This window comes from Pecten maximus, chromosome 2 (genome assembly GCF_902652985.1).
Source record: "Pecten maximus chromosome 2, xPecMax1.1, whole genome shotgun sequence".
In the NCBI taxonomy this organism is placed as follows: Eukaryota; Metazoa; Mollusca; class Bivalvia; order Pectinida; family Pectinidae; genus Pecten; species Pecten maximus.
Window position 1 is genome coordinate 18,686,443 of NC_047016.1, and position 18,223 is coordinate 18,704,665.

The 18,223-nt window shown below is 39.5% G+C and overlaps 1 protein-coding gene across 1 annotated transcript in view; it reads left to right on the top strand.

The window, feature by feature from the left end:
* The window catches only part of LOC117320614 (calcium-binding protein NCS-1-like), a 49,550-nt gene that overhangs the window by 2,521 nt on the left and 28,806 nt on the right, over positions 1-18,223 (top strand). Inside the window, exon 3 of the mRNA XM_033875178.1 lies at positions 149-197. Within this exon, the coding sequence (XP_033731069.1) occupies positions 149-197 (49 nt within the window). The remainder of the gene's footprint in view (positions 1-148; positions 198-18,223) is intronic.

The window sequence follows — 18,223 nt, forward strand, 5'->3', positions numbered from 1 at the left end:
GCTCCAAATTACACTAATATCAAAGGATGGGATGTCTAAATGTAGGGTCCAAGTTACACTAACATCTTAGGACAGCGTCCTTAAGTTACACTGTTAAAGAAGAGCTAGGCTATTAATACCAGGTATTTTGTTGATTTTTCATTCATAGGTATCGAGACTTCATGCGAGACTGTCCAAGTGGCATACTCAGGAAAGAAGTGAGTATCATTATTGTGACATTCAGCATTTACATGAGTGTGTGTTGATCATTATCAAAGGGTCCTTCCAACAACCACCTCACATAGTATACAGATACACTTTTCCTTCACCCTAAATTCCAAAATAGTCAGGAAACTAACCAATGTACTTTATGAAAAATCCTAGAGCCTGGATACAAACATTTGCATAATATATAGTTAACACTGTCTGAGTGCAAAATATGTCTGACGGCCTGAGAATGTAATTAGGATACAGACAGGCCTGGTGATTGACCAGGTGCTGATAAGTATCTACAGCCAATATTCCTGTTGGGTAGTTTTAAAAACTCGCACAAAACACAGGAAGAGTAATTTCCCTTTAAGTGGACAGTGAAACTACCCTGGAAGAAAACTTCTAATATGTAGTTATGGTTGGATCTAGAGGAGAGCTTATTTCTGTAGGCTTCATTTGTAATTTACACATATATTTCATATTTCAATTATATTGACATAGTTGCTAATTTCAGCTTACTTCTAAATTGTTGTTTTAAGCTATCAGTTAAGTTAATTTCTAGATTGTATGGTTAAGTTGCTGTTGCTGTTTATTAATTATTGAAACAAAACATAAAAGTATCATATATGTAATCAAACTCAATCTTTCAAAGATAAGGTAAGGACTTCTGCTGGCTGTAAATGTTGTCAAATCTTCTTTCTTTTAAGGGGGTTGGTTGTTTTGGACATAAAATAATAGCTTGGATAATGTAAATAAGAAAAAGGCATTCGTAACCTCTCAGTAACAAAGTCTAAATAATCTGTAATACCTGTTACTAACCATGTCATTATCTGTAATATATGTTACTAACCATGACAATATCTGTAATATATGTTACTAACGATGAGAATATCTGTAATATCTGTTACTAACCATGACATTATCTGTAATATCTGTTGCTAACCATGAGAATATCTGTAATATATGTTACTAACCATGTCATTATCTGTAATATCTGTTACTAACCAAGACATTATCTGTAATATCTGTTACTAACCAAGACATTATCTGTAATATCTGTTACTAACATGACATTATCTGTAATATCTGTTACTAACCATGACATTATCTGTAATATCTGTTACTAACCATGTCATTATCTGTAATATTTGTTACATACCATGACATTATCTGTAATATCTGTTACTAACCATGTCATTATCTGTAATATTTGTTACATACCATGACATTATCTGTAATATATGTTACTAACCATGAGAATATCTGTAATATATGTTACTAACCATGTCATTATCTGTAATATCTGTTACTAACCATGACATTATCTGTAATATCTGTTACTAACCATGACATTATCTGTAATATATGTAACTAACCATGACATTATCTGTAATATCTGTTACTAACCATGACATTATCTGTAATATCTGTTATTAACCATGACATTATCTGTTATATCTGTTACTAACCATGACATTATCTGTAATATATGTTACTAACCATGACAATATCTGTAATATATGTTACTAACCATGACAATATCTGTAATATATACTAATAACTTGACATTGTAAGACATATCATTTACCAGATTATATGATTCTTCGGAAGATCTATTACAGAATAGTATGTTATCTAACAGGATGTGATATGTAATATCTTTGTAAATATTTACGTGTAACATATTTTACAAGCCATTATGTTATCTGTAAAATGCTCAACCAGGATGTTACATTTGCAATCTCTTGCATGATTAACTTGGAATCTATGGTGCAGACTTTGTACGCTTCAAACTGGATGTATCAGGTGTCACTTTAAAATTAAATTTTAATGATCTTTAATCCGAGAGTGTCTGGCTATTGACATTGAGATATATTTTATGGTTTGAAAGCAAACCACCAGCTCAGTATTTGATGTATTGAAATTTAAAAGGGAATCAAAATAAGACTTTAATCTCTGTTGATGTATGCGGAGGTCAGTGAGGGGATGTTGCCAAACATCACACACATAACTTCACATTCACACCTGATTCAACACTTCGTTTAACTGGAATGAGAAATCAGCTTACCAGGGGACAGATTACTGATTCAGGCCTGCATTAACTTAGCCTATCTTTTGCTTTTTACTAATTAGGTTGAAATGGTTTTTATTACAATCTGAAAAGTTTTAAATGAAGTGTAATAATCCGTTGATTTGATATTTTGATTTTTGCATAAGATTTCGCCTCAAATAGCAATTAAGCCCCCTTCAGGTTGGTAAAGTTAAATCATTAAATAGCATTGGATCACCTTGACCTTCTTGAGGTTTCTAGATCCAAACCAGTTGACCTAATTCCAGGTCGTACCTTATGTATTATGATTTAGAGAACCATATGTGTTAGTAAATCCTGATTTTAAAAAGCACACTGATATAAGATATATATATTATAAAAAAATCTCTGGAAAATGTCTAATTCTGTCATTTTCTACTTTAATCTGCTAGAAAATGCTTACAAGACTGCTCTGAAAAGTTAAATTAAAATAAAATAAAAGAACCAACACTCCTAACTAAGGTATTTCTTCATTCAAACTACATAGTAATTGTACTCATTGTCCCTCTATAATGTTCTGTTACTTATGATGTCATGAATATGACCCACAAAAACTTACTTTAGCTCAAATTTTATGCATGTAAAATAGTCCTGAAGATGACAGCCTAGTGGTCAAATCATGTAGACAATGTCCTTGCCATAATAAAAATAACCAACTCTCATGGATGTTGAGGATCCTGGATTAGCTCACCTGCCGAAAGGGCCGTGGGAAGGCATCTGTTGACCGGCCATCCGGCGTCAACTTTTTCCTTTAAACAACTTGATACCTGATATTGATCCTGTGGCATGCTGTGGTAAAGGGCTACGAGGCTTGCCCAAATAAATGACCTTGACGTACAATCAAGGTCACAGAGGTAAAATAGATTTCTAATCTTTAACAACTTCTTCTCAATGACTAAGAGGCCCTGATACCTTGCATATTTTTGCAGGGGCAGGGAGTTGATATTAGGTCTTTAGAGTGCAAGGATGAAGGGCTACCACGTTCGTTAAAATGTTACATGGGTCAATAAGGCTAAAATTTTAATGATTCTTCTCAATAACCGTGAGGCCCAAAGACTTGATGTTGGGTTTTAAGCATGCTGTGGGGTAAAAGGCTACCAAGTTTGAATGTTGGTCAAGATCAGAGGGGTCAGATAGGCTGAAACCTTTAAACAATGATTTACCGTGGCCAAGAGACTCTGAGACTTGATATTAGGCCAATGGCTGGAATGATGAAAATTGATTGACATGAATAAACCTAGCCTACTCTGATATTTGAATAAAGTGGTAATTAGCTTAGTATCTGCAGAAATGACCTAGATCAACTTCAAAGTTGCTGTAGAATCAGGTGAGCGATACAGGCCCATTATGCCCCTTGTTCCTTGTCTTATACTATGAAAAATGTATTTGATAAAAACCAAAGTGTTCATGTAGCTGTACATTCTACCTTCAGTTTGTTTGCTTTTAAAAATAAACTTTGGAGAATTGCAATGCGATGAATGCATTCTAAGTAGTTAAATAGAATTTCATAGATGTTATGATGAAATGTTTTGGGTTTTTTTTCATTAAATTAGTTTTTTCTATCATTTCAATGATAACAATGTATTATCAAAGCACAATACATGTATAAATAGTCTCATTGTTATATCATTAGATTGCTCACCTGTGTAGTGTGGACATTACCCAGAGTAGCAATACCTGTGTAGTGTGGACATTACCCAGAGTAGTGATACCTGTGTAGTGTGGACATTACCTAGAGTAGTGATACCTGTGAAGTGTGGACATTACCCAGAGTAGTGATACCTGTGAAGTGTGGACATTACCCAGAGTAGTGATACCTGTGTAGTGTGGACATTACCCAGAGTAGTGATACCTGTGTAGTGTGGACATTACCTAGAGTAGCAATACCTGTGTAGTGTGGACATTACCCAGAGTAGTGATACCTGTGTAGTGTGGACATTACCCGGAGTAGACATACCTGTGTAGTGTGGACATTACCCAGATTAGTGATACCTGTGTAGTGTGGACATTACCCAGAGTAGTGATACCTGTGTAGTGTGGACATTACCCAGAGTAGTGATACCTGTGTAGTGTGGACATTACCCAGAGTAGTGATACCTGTGTAGTGTGGACATTACCCAGAGTAGTGATACCTGTGTAGTGTGGACCTTACCTAGAGTAGTGATACCTGTGTAGTGTGGACCTTACCCAGAGTAGTGATACCTGTGTAGTGTGGACATTACCTAGAGTAGTGATACCTGTGTAGTGTGGACATTACCCAGAGTAGTGATACCTGTGTAGTGTGGACATTACCCAGAGTAGTGATACCTTTGTAGTGTGGACCTTACCCAGAGTAGTGATACCTGTGTAGTGTAGATATTACCAAGAGAAGTGATACCTGTGTAGTAAGACATTACTCTGAGAAGCAATACCTATGTAATAAGACATTACTCTGAGTAGCAATACCTATGTGATAAGACATGACTCTGAGTAGCAATACCTGTGTAGTAAGACATTACTCGAGTAGCGTTACCTGTGTAATAAGACATTACTCGAGTAGCGTTACCTGTGTAATAAGACATTACTCGAGTAGCGTTACCTGTGTAATAAGACATTACTCGAGTAGCGTTACCTGTGTAATAAGACATTACTCGAGTAGCGTTACCTGTGTAGTAAGACATTACTCAAGTAGCGTTACCTGTGTAATAAGACATTACTCGAGTAGCGTTACCTGTGTAATAAGACATTACTCTGAGTAGCCTTACCTGTGTAGTAAGGACATTACTCTGAGTAGCAATACCTGTGTAGTAAGGACATTACTCTGAGTAGTGATACCTGTGTAGTGTGGACCTTACCCAGAGTAGAAATACCTGTGTAGTATGGACATTACTCTGAGTAGCAATACCTGTGTAGTAAGGACATTACTCTGAGTAGCAATACCTGTGTAGTAAAGACATTACTCTGAGTAGCGTTACCTGTGTAGTAAGGACATTACTCTGAGTAGCAATACCTGTGTAGTAAGGACATTACTCTGAGTAGTGATACCTGTGTAGTGTGGACCTTACCCAGAGTAGCAATACCTGTGTAGTATGGACATTACTCTGAGTAGCAATACCTGTGTAGTATGGACATTACTCTGAGTAGCAATACCTGTGTAGTAAGGACATTACTCTGAGTAGCAATACCTGTGTAGTAAGGACATAACTTGGAGTAGAGATAGGCTGTAACAGTACTTGTGATCCTATAAGTTCCCTGTAATACTATTATACTCTTGTGAGAGATTGGATTTCCTTATCGGGTTAGTTATTGATATCAGAGTATACACCTCGCCACCCAGAAGCGTGAGACTGTCCACTAGCTATTGTACCAAGCTAGGCCTCAATCTTATCATCCGCTGGTCGGCTGTGCCACTGACGTCGGTAGAAACTTGATATAAAACATTATTACTACTGATAGATTGATGAATAAGATGATTAAAAAATCAAACAAAGGGCACAGGCCTGGCACAATGTGTGCCTATATATCTGTACTGCTCATTTACACCACCTTCATCAGGATATACAACAACAACTTATTAAATTCTAGCTAGAATACAGATTAGTTTATTAGAATATAAATTTAAACTATCAATTATCCGTTAGGATTGGGTGACAATGCCAGGTAGACGACATACATGTACTTGTAAACCAACACAACCCCAGCCTCCATTATGTTTGTCAAATCACCTCCTTTAGACCTGTAACAGATATTGACAGGAAAGAATTTATTTGATAAATGATACAAGTTGTGCCAGACATTTATTTGAAATGAAGAAAATTTCTGTCACAATGGTCGTGAGTTTGTGCCAAGTGTGGGTGACTTGTACTTTACCCTGGTATTGGGGTCAATACTAAGCTTAAAATACACGTATAAGCTTCCAGGATCTGCTCTTTGAACATTATTTTGTTCAATATAAAATCAGATCCTGTTAACGGTATTTTCAAGTTTCTTGTAAGTTCGAAATTAAAAAAAAAAATAGTTACAATGCTTTATCATTAGGTGAGTGTGTTATAGATAGGTGGACATGGGTAGATGTATGGATTGCGGTGGTAGATGTATGAATGTGAGGTAGATACATGTATGTGGGTGTAAGTCGGGTGTATGAAGGCAGGATGGGTTGATGTATGAAAATGTTGATATGAGTTGCATGTATGAAGGCAGGAGGGTAGATGTATGAATGTGAGGTAGATACCTTGATGTAAGTTAGATGTATGAATGTGAGGTAGATACCTTGATGTAAGTTAGATGTATGAATGTGAGGTAGATATATTGATGTAAGTTAGATGTATGAATGTGAGGTAGATACGTTGATGTAAGTTAGATGTATGAATGTGAGGTAGATACGTTGATGTAAGTTAGATGTATGAAGGCGGGATGGTTAGATGTATGAATGTGAGGTAGATACCTTGATGTAAATTAGATGTATGAAGGCGGGATGGGTAGATGTATGAAGATGAGGTAGATACTTGATGTAAGTTAGATGTATGAAGGCGGGATGGGTAGATGTATGAATGTGAGGTAGATACATTGATGTAAGTTAGATGTATGAAGGCGGGATGGTTAGATGTATGAATGTGAGGTAGATACGTTGATGTAAGTTAGATGTATGAATATGAGGTAGATACGTTGATGTAAGTTAGATGTATGAAGGCGGGATGGGTAGATGTATGAATGTGAGGTAGATACGTTGATGTAAGTTAGATGTATGAAGGCGGGATGGTTAGATGTATGAATGTGAAGTAGATATGTTGATGTAAGTTAGATGTATGAAGGCGGGATGGTTAGATGTATGAATGTGAGGTAGATACTTTGATCTAAGTTAGATGTATGAAGGCGGGATGGTTAGATGTATGAATGTGAGGTAGATACGTTGATGTAAGTTAGATGTATGAAGGCGGGATGGGTAGATATATGAATGTGAGGTAGATACGTTGATGTAAGTTAGATGTATGAATATGAGGTAGATACGTTGATGTAAGTTAGATGTATGAAGGCGGGATGGGTAGATGTATGAATGTGAGGTAGATACGTTGATGTAAGTTAGATGTATGAATATGAGGTAGATACGTTGATGTAAGTTAGATGTATGAAGGCGGGATGGGTAGATGTATGAATGTGAGGTAGATACGTTTATGTAAGTTAGATGTATGAAGGCGGGATGGTTAGATGTATGAATGTGAGGTAGATACCTTGATGTAAGTTAGATGTATGAAGGCGGGATAGGTAGATGTTTGGTTTGTTTTTGTTTAACGTCCTTTTAACAGCCAGGGTCATTTAAGGACGTGCCAGGTTTTGGAGATGGAGGGAAGCCGGAGTACCCGAAGAAAAACCACCGGCCTATGGTCAGTACCTGGCAACTGCCCTACGTAGGTTTCGGATGGGTAGATGTATGAATGTGAGGTAGATATGTTGATGTAAGTTAGATGTATGAATGTGAGGTAGATATATTGATGTAAGTTAGATGTATGAATGTGAGGTAGATACGTTGATGTAAGTTAGATGTATGAAGGTATGTATGATGTGAATGTAAGTCGGATGTATGACAGGTTGGGTAGATGTATGAATGTGATGTGGATGTGATGGACAGATGAATGGGATGGAGGTGAGGTGGACATGTGTGGTTGCATGCAGATTGTATTTAGATATGGAATTTGTAATGTAGGGGTGATACAAATTAGCAAGGAAAAGTTTGGTGGCTGTATATGATCATTAAGGCTGAACATGTAAATATGTAAGAAATGCATGGTTAGCATTAATGTAATATTTAGTTAGCAATGTTTAATGACCTCTGCATAGATATATCTTTTGTTATAAGTATGTTATACTATAATAATTATGAAACTCTATATGTAATGACCTCTAACTCCAGTCTATATGTAGCCACTACAAGTACCCTCCACCTAGAGCTCCTGCTTAGCTTTGGAGAATCTCCATACTATATCCCATAGTTTGTGTCTCCTCAAGTTATCAACATAATATTCTATTACAAATAAAACACACAAATAATGTCACTGGTATGGCGTATATTTCATCACCTTTTGGGTCTGTCGACTACAGAGTTACTCCAGCATAGCCAGCCATTGTTAGGCTAAAATCCCCTTTGAAATGTCTACAATACTGGCTCCCCCTGGCCAGCGAGACAGTGGGGTAATTTGGTAATGTAATATATTTTACTACAGTACAGATTGTGTTAGGCGTATGATCAGTGGGGTGAGGTGTGTGTACCTACCTAACGACTACCTAATAATTATTACAGAGTTACTTAATTACTATAACACGTTATGTGCACATGAATAAAATATACATCTACAATTAAACTGCACTTAACACAGAAATACCTTTGAAGATTTCCAGTAACGATTCTGATAATTATCTGCAAGGGCTAAACATGTTACTGGCTACTTCTGTAGTTGATCTCGTTGATCAATGAATTAATAGTGTTTAATTAGAAAATAATGATTATTTGATATGTATATAATTATCTAGTTTGGCACCTAGGTTTATTAATATAAGAAAATATCCTATAAACATCTAAATTAGGGTAGAATTTCTGATTTAACTTCATATGATAAATATCTTAATTAAGGTTTTTGTATACACTAACTACTGTAATAGTGTTAGATTGTATACATGATGTATTATTCATAATTCCATATACACGTACATAAATGTGTAACTGGTAAGTTACCTACTGATAGTGTTAAGATATATTCTTATAATTCTGAGTGAGAAATTTAGTTAGTATAAGAAAGCCTGAGATATATTTTAGTAATATTGAGCAAGAAATTTAGCCTTTAGGTGTCACTATATATATATAAAAAAGTCTGTGGTATATATTTTTTGTAATTCAGAGTGAGAAATTTAGCCTATTTCACTAAAAGAAAGCCTGAATCGGTTGAAATGATAATTATATAAGCAGGGCCTGAAAATTTCTGAATCTGTGTATGGATAATAATAATGATAAAATGTTAACAATGCTTTCTGAATTTTCAAACAACTTGAATGTCCAAACACTTATTGTACAGACCATATAGCAGGTCTTGTCAGTGACATAAACTTTCTGTTCCTATCATGGCCATTTCAACAATAATTACACAAGTGTACATTTTTTTCCCCGAGATAAACGGTGTTCCATGTTTGATCTGTTGATCTACTCCATGTTAACTAAGCGGGTTATTTGAAATGGAAATCTCCGAGATAAAGAGATTAATTACTATTTTTGTCTTCAGGATTTATTTACCTGGAAGTCGCTGTGGTTTTATATTACAGGGTTAGGTTACCACTGTTGTATAAGGTTTTCTCTATAGATTTATACAGACAAGTCTGGTAATGCTCTCCATGAGGTCCCTAGCTTCTATATACTTGTGGATGTTATCTTGTTCATAATGTTTTCTTAAATCAGATTCATGTTCATGAAAAGAAAATTCTCCTCATATAATTAACCAGCCAAATGAGGGTTGAAGTTTGAGAGTTTCACTTTTGGACTTAAACTGGTTCACCATCACTAGGCAAGCTACTGCAACTACATTTATGTGGTTTACCTTAGTTAGATGGACAAACTACAGTTACAGTTTACCTTAGTTAGGTGGACTAACTATAGTTATGATTAACCTTAGTCAGGTGGTCTAACTACAGTTATGGTTTACCTTAGTTAGGTGGTCTAACTACAGTTATGGTTTACCTTAGTTAGGTGGTCTAACTACAGTTATGGTTTACCTTAGTCAGGTGGAATAACTACAGTTATGGTTTACCTAAGTTAGGTGGACAAACTATAGTTATGGTTAACCTTAGTCAGGTGGACTAACTATAGTTATGGTTAACCTTAGTCAGGTGGACAAACTACAGTTATGCTTTACCCTAGATAGGTGGACTAACTACAGTTATGGTTTACCTAAGTCAAGTGGACTAACTACAGTTATGATTCACCTTAGTCAGGTGGACTAACTACAGTTATGGTTTACCTTAGTCAGGAGGACTAACTACAGTTATGGTTTACCTTAGTCAGGTGGACTAACTATAGTTATGGTTCACCTTAGTTAGGAGACTAACTACAGTTATGGTTAACCTTAGTAAGGAGGACTAACTACAGTTATGGTTTACCTTAGTTAGGAGACTAACTACAGTTATGCTTTACCTTAGTCAGGTGGAATAACTACAGTTATGGTTCACCTTATTCAGATGGACTAACTACAGTTATGCTTTACCTTAGTTAGATGGACTAACTATAGTTATGGTTAACATTAGTCAGGTGGACAAACTACAGTTATGCTTTACCTTAGTTAGATGGACTAAATATAGTTATGGTTAACCTTAGTCAGGTGGACTAACTGCAGTTATGGTTTACCTTAGTTAGATGGACTAACTATAGTTATGGTTAACCTTAGTCAGGTGGACAAGCTACAGTTATGCTTTACCCTAGATAGGTGGACTAACTATAGTTAGGGTTCGTCTTAGTCAGGTGGACTAACTATAGTTATGGTTCACCTTAGTCAGGAGACTAACTACAGTTATGCTTTACCTTAGGTAGGTGGACTAACTACAGTTATGGTTTACCTTAGTCAGGAGGACTAACTACAGTTATGCTTTACCTTAGTCAGGTGGACTAACTACATTTATGGTTCACCTTAGTTAGGAGACTAACTACAGTTATGCTTTACCTTAGTCAGTTGGACTAACTACAGTTATGGTTTACCTTAGTTAGGTGGATAAACTATAGTTAGGGTTCACCTAAGTCAGGTGGTCTAACTACAGTTATGGTTTACCTTAGTTAGGAGGACTAACTACAGTTATGGTTTACCTTAGTTAGGAGGACTAACTACAGTTATGATTCACCTTAGTTAGGAGACTAACTACAGTTATGGTTAACCTTAGTCAGGTAGACAAACTATAGTTATGGTTCACCTAAGTCAAGTGGACTAACTACAGTTATGGTTTACCTTAGTCAGGTAGACAAACTATAGTTATGGTTCACCTAACTCAAGTGGACTAACTACAGTTATGATTTACCTTAGTTAGGTGGATTAACTATAGTTAGGGTTCACCTTACTTAGGTGGACTAAGTACAATTATAGTTCACATTAGTTAGGTGGACTAACTACAGTTTTAGTTCACTTTAGTTAAGTTGACTAACTATAATTAGGGTTCACCTTAGTCAAGTGGACTAACTACAGTTATAGTTCACATTAGTTAGGTGGACTAACTACAGTTATGGTTTACCTTAGTTAGGTAGTCTGACTACAGTAATGGTTCATTTCAGTTAGGTGGCCAAACTACAGTTATATAGGGTTCACCTTGGTTAGGTGGCTCAAATTATGGTTCACCATAGATAGGTAGACTAACTACAAATGTAGTTTACTGTAGATAGGTAGACTAACTACAAATGTAGTTCACCGTAGATAGGTAGACTAACTACAATTGTGGTTCACCATAGATAGGTAGACTAACTACAATTGTGGTTCACCATAGATAGGTAGACTAACTACAATTGTGGTTCACCGTAGATAGGTAGACTAACTACAATTGTGGTTCACCGTAGATAGGTAGACTAACTACAATTGTGGTTCACCGTAGATAGGTAGACTAACTACAATTGTGGTTCACCGTAGATAGGTAGACTAACTACAAATGTAGTTCACTGTAGATAGGTAGACTAACTACAATTGTGGTTCACCATAGATAGGTAGACTAACTACAATTGTGGTTCACCATAGATAGGTAGACTAACTACAATTGTGGTTCACCGTAGATAGGTAGACTAACTACAATTGTGGTTCACTGTAGATAGGTAGACTAACTATAATTGTGGTTCACCGTAGATAGGTAGACTAACTACAATTGTGGTTCACCATAGATAGGTAGACTAACTACAATTGTGGTTCACTGTTGATAGGTAGACTAACTATAATTGTGGTTCACCATAGATAGGTAGACTAACTACAATTGTGGTTCACCGTAGATAGGTAGACTAACTACAATTGTGGTTCACCATAGATAGGTAGACTAACTACAATTGTGGTTCACCGTAGATAGGTAGACTAACTACAATTGTGGTTCACCGTAGATAGGTAGACTAACTACAATTGTGGTTCACCGTAGATAGGTAGACTAACTACAATTGTGGTTCACTGTAGATAGGTAGACTAACTACAGCTGAGAGCAATAACTATGTTTGTGGTACACCTGTCAATATGGATCACAGTTACTTTATTTTAAGTTATTATCATCAAGGGGAGTAACTCAACACTGAACTGAAATCAAAATAAGATAGTTAAAGAATTTGCTCTGCGGGGTTAACCTATTTACCATAAATCTGCTTTACTTTTATAATTTAGAATGACATACATACAACATCATATCATACAATAATGTATATCTGTCGATTACTCCTGGTGGGAACTCTGGCCTGAATCCAAAATGACTTTTACACTGATCATTATAGCATTTTCAAGCATGATTAATTGGTATATTTGTACAAGTGTGAAAACAAACCATACTTAAGACCCCATCTGTGTATCCATTAATGACTTAGTGGACAGAATTTCTACCCATTAGAGACTTAGTTGACATGTTGGTGTGAATCCGGAGTGATTATACCTACTTACTTATCATTCCATGTACTAACACAGACAGACTTAGCAGATACACTGGCGACAAAGTTTACATGTGACTAACCTGATCACAAACAAGTCACCTGAACCATGTTAATGTAACCCATTTATCAATTCAAGGCTTTTATTTACAAACAGCAGTTATAAGGTGATCCTTACTACTCTAGATTTGTGTAGCTGTCTCCATGCAGACCTCATTGGCCTCAGGATCATAATGGTCACTGGTTTTTTGAACCCTAATCTACCAGACCTCACTGTTCCACACCAGACCTCACTGTTCCTCAACAGACCTCACTGCTCCACATCAGACCTCACTCTACCACACCAGACCTCACTGTTCCACACCTGACCTCACTGTTCCTCACCAGACCTCACTGTTCCTCACCAGACCTCACTGTTCCTCACCAGACCTCACTGCTCCACATCAGACCTCACTCTACCACACCAGACCTCACTGTACCACACCAGACCTCACTGTAACACACCAGACCTCATTGTTCCACACAAAACCTCACTGTTCCACACCAGACCTTACTGTTCCTCACCAGACCTCACTGTTCCACACCAGACCTCACTGTTCCACACCAGACCTCATTGTTCCTCACCAGACCTCACTGTTACACACCAGACCTCACTGTTCCTCACAAGACCTCACTGTTCCACACCAGACCTCATTGTTCCACACAAAACCTCACTGTTCCACACCAGACCTCACTGTTCCTCACCAGACCTTAATGTTCCTCACCAGACCTCACTGTTATACAACAGACCTCACTGTTCCACAACAGACCTCACTGTTCCTCACCAGACCTCACTGTTCCACACCAGACCTCACTGTTCCACACCAGACCTCACTACCACACCAGACCTCACTGTTACACACCGGACCTCACTGTTACACACCAGACCTCATTGTTACACACCAGACCTTACTGTTCCTCACCAGACCTCACTGTTATACAACAGACCTCACTGTTCCACACCAGACCTCATTGTTCCTCACCAGACCTCACTGTTACACACCGGACCTCCCTGTTACACACTGGACCTCATTGTTACGTACTAGACCTCACTGTTCCACACCGGACCTCACTGTTCCACACCAGACCTCACTGTTCATCACCAGACCTCACTGTTCCTCACCAGATCTCACTGTTCCACACCTGACCTCACTGTTACACACCAGACCTCACTGTTCCTGACAAGACCTCATTGTTCCTCACCAGACCTCACTGTTACACACTGGACCTCACTGTTCCACACCGGACCTCACTGTTCCACACCCGACCTTACTGTTCCTCATCAGACCTCACTGTTCCACACCAGACCTCATTGTTCCACACAAAACATCACTGTTCCACACCAGACCTCACTGTTCCACACCATACCTCACTGTTCCTCACTGTTCCACACCAGACCTCACTGTTCCACACCAGACCTTACTGTTCCTCACCAGACCTCACTGTTCCACACCAGACCTCATTGTTCCACACAAAACCTCACTGTTCCACACCAGACCTCACTGTTCCACACCATACCTCACTGTTCCTCACTGTTCCACACCAGACCTCACTGTTCCTCCCCAGACCTTACTGTTCCTCACTAGACCTCACTGTTCCACACCAGACCTCATTGTTCCACACAAAACCTCACTGTTCCACACCAGACCTCACTGTTCCACACCAGACCTCACTGTTCCTCCCCAGACCTTACTGTTCCTCACTAGACCTCACCGTTCCTCACCAGACCTCACTGTTCCACACCAGACCTCACTACCACACCAGACCTGACTGTTCCTCACCAGACCTCACTGTTACACACCGGACCTCACTGTTACACACCGGACCTCATTGTTACACACCAGACCTCACTGTACCACACCTGACCTCACTGTTCCACACCAGACCTCACTGTTACACACCAGACCTCACTGTTCCACACCAGACCTCACTGTACCACACCAGACCTCACTGTTCCACACCAGACCTCACTGTTCCTCACCAGACTTTACTGTTCCACACCAGACCTCTCTGTTCCACACCAGACCTCACTGTTCCTCACCAGACCTCACTGTTCCTCACCAGACCTCACTACCACACCAGACCTCACTGTTCCTCACCAGACCTCACTGTTCCTCACCAGACCACACTGTTCCTCACCAGACCTCACTGTTCTACACCAGACCTCACTGTTCCTCACCAGATCTCACTGTTCCTCACCAGACCTCACTACCACACCAGACCTCACTGTACCACACCTGACCTCACTGTTCCACACCTGACCTCACTGTTACACACCAGACCTCACTGTTCCACACCAGACCTCACTGTTCCTCACCAGACCTCACTGTTCCTCACCAGATCTCACTGTTCCTCACCAGACCTCACTACCACACCAGACCTCACTGTTACACACCAGACCTCACTGTTACACACCAGACCTCACTGTTCCTCACCAGACCTCACTGTTCCTCACCAGACCTCACTGTTCCTCACCAGATCTCACTGTTCCTCACCAGATCTCACTGTTCCTCACCAGATCTCACTGTTACACACCAGACCTCACTGTTCCACACCGGACCTCACTGTTCCACACCGGACCTCACTGTTCCTCACCAGACCTCACTGTTCCACACCAGACCTCACTGTTACACACCAGACCTCACTGTACCACACCTGACCTCACTGTTCCACACCAGACCTCACTGTTACACACCAGACCTCACTGTTCCACACCAGACCTCACTGTTCCTCACCAGACCTCACTGTTCCACACCAGACCTCACTGTACCACACCTGACCTCACTGTTCCACACCAGACCTCACTGTTCCTCACCGGACCTCACTGTTACACACCAGACCTCACTGTTACACACCAGACCTCACTGTTCCACACCAGACCTCACTGTACCACACCTGACCTCACTGTTCCACACCAGACCTCACTGTTCCACACCAGACCTCACTGTTCTTCACCAGACCTCACTGTTACACACCAGACCTCACTGTTCCACACCAGACCTCACTGTTCCTCACCAGACCTCACTGTTCCACACCAGACCTCACTGTACCACACCTGACCTCACTGTTCCACACCAGACCTCACTGTTCCTCACCGGACCTCACTGTTACACACCAGACCTCACTGTTCCACACCAGACCTCACTGTTCTTCACCAGACCTCACTGTTCCTCACTGATACATTAATATGTTGTCATCCTTACTGATAAATTGTGAAAACGAAACTTTATGGCAATAACCCTTATACATTGTAGATGTGCGTAATCTATATCATATTGTAATTTTGTGGTTACCATGGTAACCAGGTCACTATACTTCGTTTTTTGGGTGAGGGGGAATTTTATCCAGTCAACTTCTCATAAACATGTGAACTGCTTCAAGTCAAACTACACAGGAGTGATAGGGACCATGTGTAAATGTGCATGCATGATATTTCTCTACAGAATTCTTGGTTTAGATGGTTACCAGGTTTCATTACCCATATTCTTAGGGAAAAGGTTGTCAAGACAACTCGAACAAGTCCTATATAGCTATCAACCAATTTCATTTGAAATACACAGGAATGTTAGGGACTCATAATGTGTACATATGCATGCAGGTTTTTTCCCCACAAATTTAGGTTGCCGTGGTAACCCGTTCACTAAAAACAGGTTTTTGTTGGGAAATCTTCAACAGATGGGCGGTGGAGGGACAGGGGGTATGAGTTGGCCCTCTGGACGACAGTTTTAGTTGGTCCTGCTTGGTCTGCTGGTTCTCAGGGGTATCATTGGTCCTGCTCAGTCTGCTGGTCCTCAGAGGTATTATTGGTCCTGCTTGGTGTGCTGGTCCTCAGGGGTATCATTGGTCCTGCTTGGTGTGCTGGTCCTTATTGGTGTTCATACTTCTAATTGGTCCTTAAATGAATGTGGTGATCTTCATTTGTCAGCAACATTATCCTGTTCCTCATTCCTCCAGATTTAATATGACCATGGTCACGGTCAACCATGGTCAGGACCACAGTATTTGATGGTTGACCATGAACTACCATGGTCAACCATCAAATACCATGGTGACCATGGTCGGCCATGGTCAGCTTTCACAGGGGCTGGTAGCAATCTCATCGCTGGTCTTCACAGGCCCTGCTCAATGTCATGGCCTCCATGGTACTGTATCTGATACTCACTGACTTCTAGTTTTACTGGCCAACACTTGTTCCTGGTCCTATCTTGGGGAGAGAGCTGATATACATCTAGGCTACACCTAGTTCTTCAATTCCTTTTGTGCTAAGATATACACAATAGAATATTATGAAATGATAACAAATTATGTCACAGATGACATCACAGGTGTCTCTTTGTCTCCTGTTCTTTATAGTTGCTTTGGCTCTTACCCAAAACATCCAACAAATGTTAAAGGTAGGGACACTGAGATGTGTGCTCAGGTATGGGAAATATCTCATTGATTGTATCAATATGGTTTTCCATCGACCACAGACAGGGCTGATAAAGAGTGGCCATGTCAAGTTTGTAGAGAAATCAATTACATGCTGTTAAATACCTAGGCTTACCAGCATTGACAGTACTGACAGGTTTTAAATTCCTGTACAGATCAATTAAACACTTTTCCCGAGCTCTGTTGGTCACATCTCATCACCAATTTTTTAAGCCCTCTCTAGCTGTCATATCTCAACACAGATTCCATGAGCCCTCTCTGTGAGTCACATCTCATCACAGATTCCATGAGCCCTCTCTGTAAGTCATATATTGTCACAGAATCCACGAGCCCTGTCTGTAGGTCACATCTTATCACAGATTCAATGAGCCCTTCTCTGTAAGTCACATATTGTCACAGAATCCATGAGCCCTCTCTGTAAGTCACATCTCATCACAGATTCTATGAGCCCTGTCTGTAAGTCACATCTCATCACAGATTCCATGAGCCCTCTCTGTAAGTCACATCTCATCACAGATTCCATGAGCCCTCTCTGTGAGTCACATCTCATCACAGATTCCACGAGCCCTCTCTGAGAGTCGCATCTCATCACAGATTCCATGAGCCCTCCTGTGAGTCACATCTCATCACAGATTCAATGAGCCCTCTCTGTAAGTCACATATTGTCACAGAATCCATGAACCCTGTCTGTAAGTCACATCTTATCACAGATTCCATGAGCCCTCTCTGTAAGTCACATCTCATCACAGATTCAATGAGCCCTCTTTGTGAGTCACATCTCATCACAGATTCAATGAGCCCTCTCTGTGAGTCACATCTCATCACAGATTCCATGAGCCCTCTCTGTAAGTCACATCTCATCACAGATT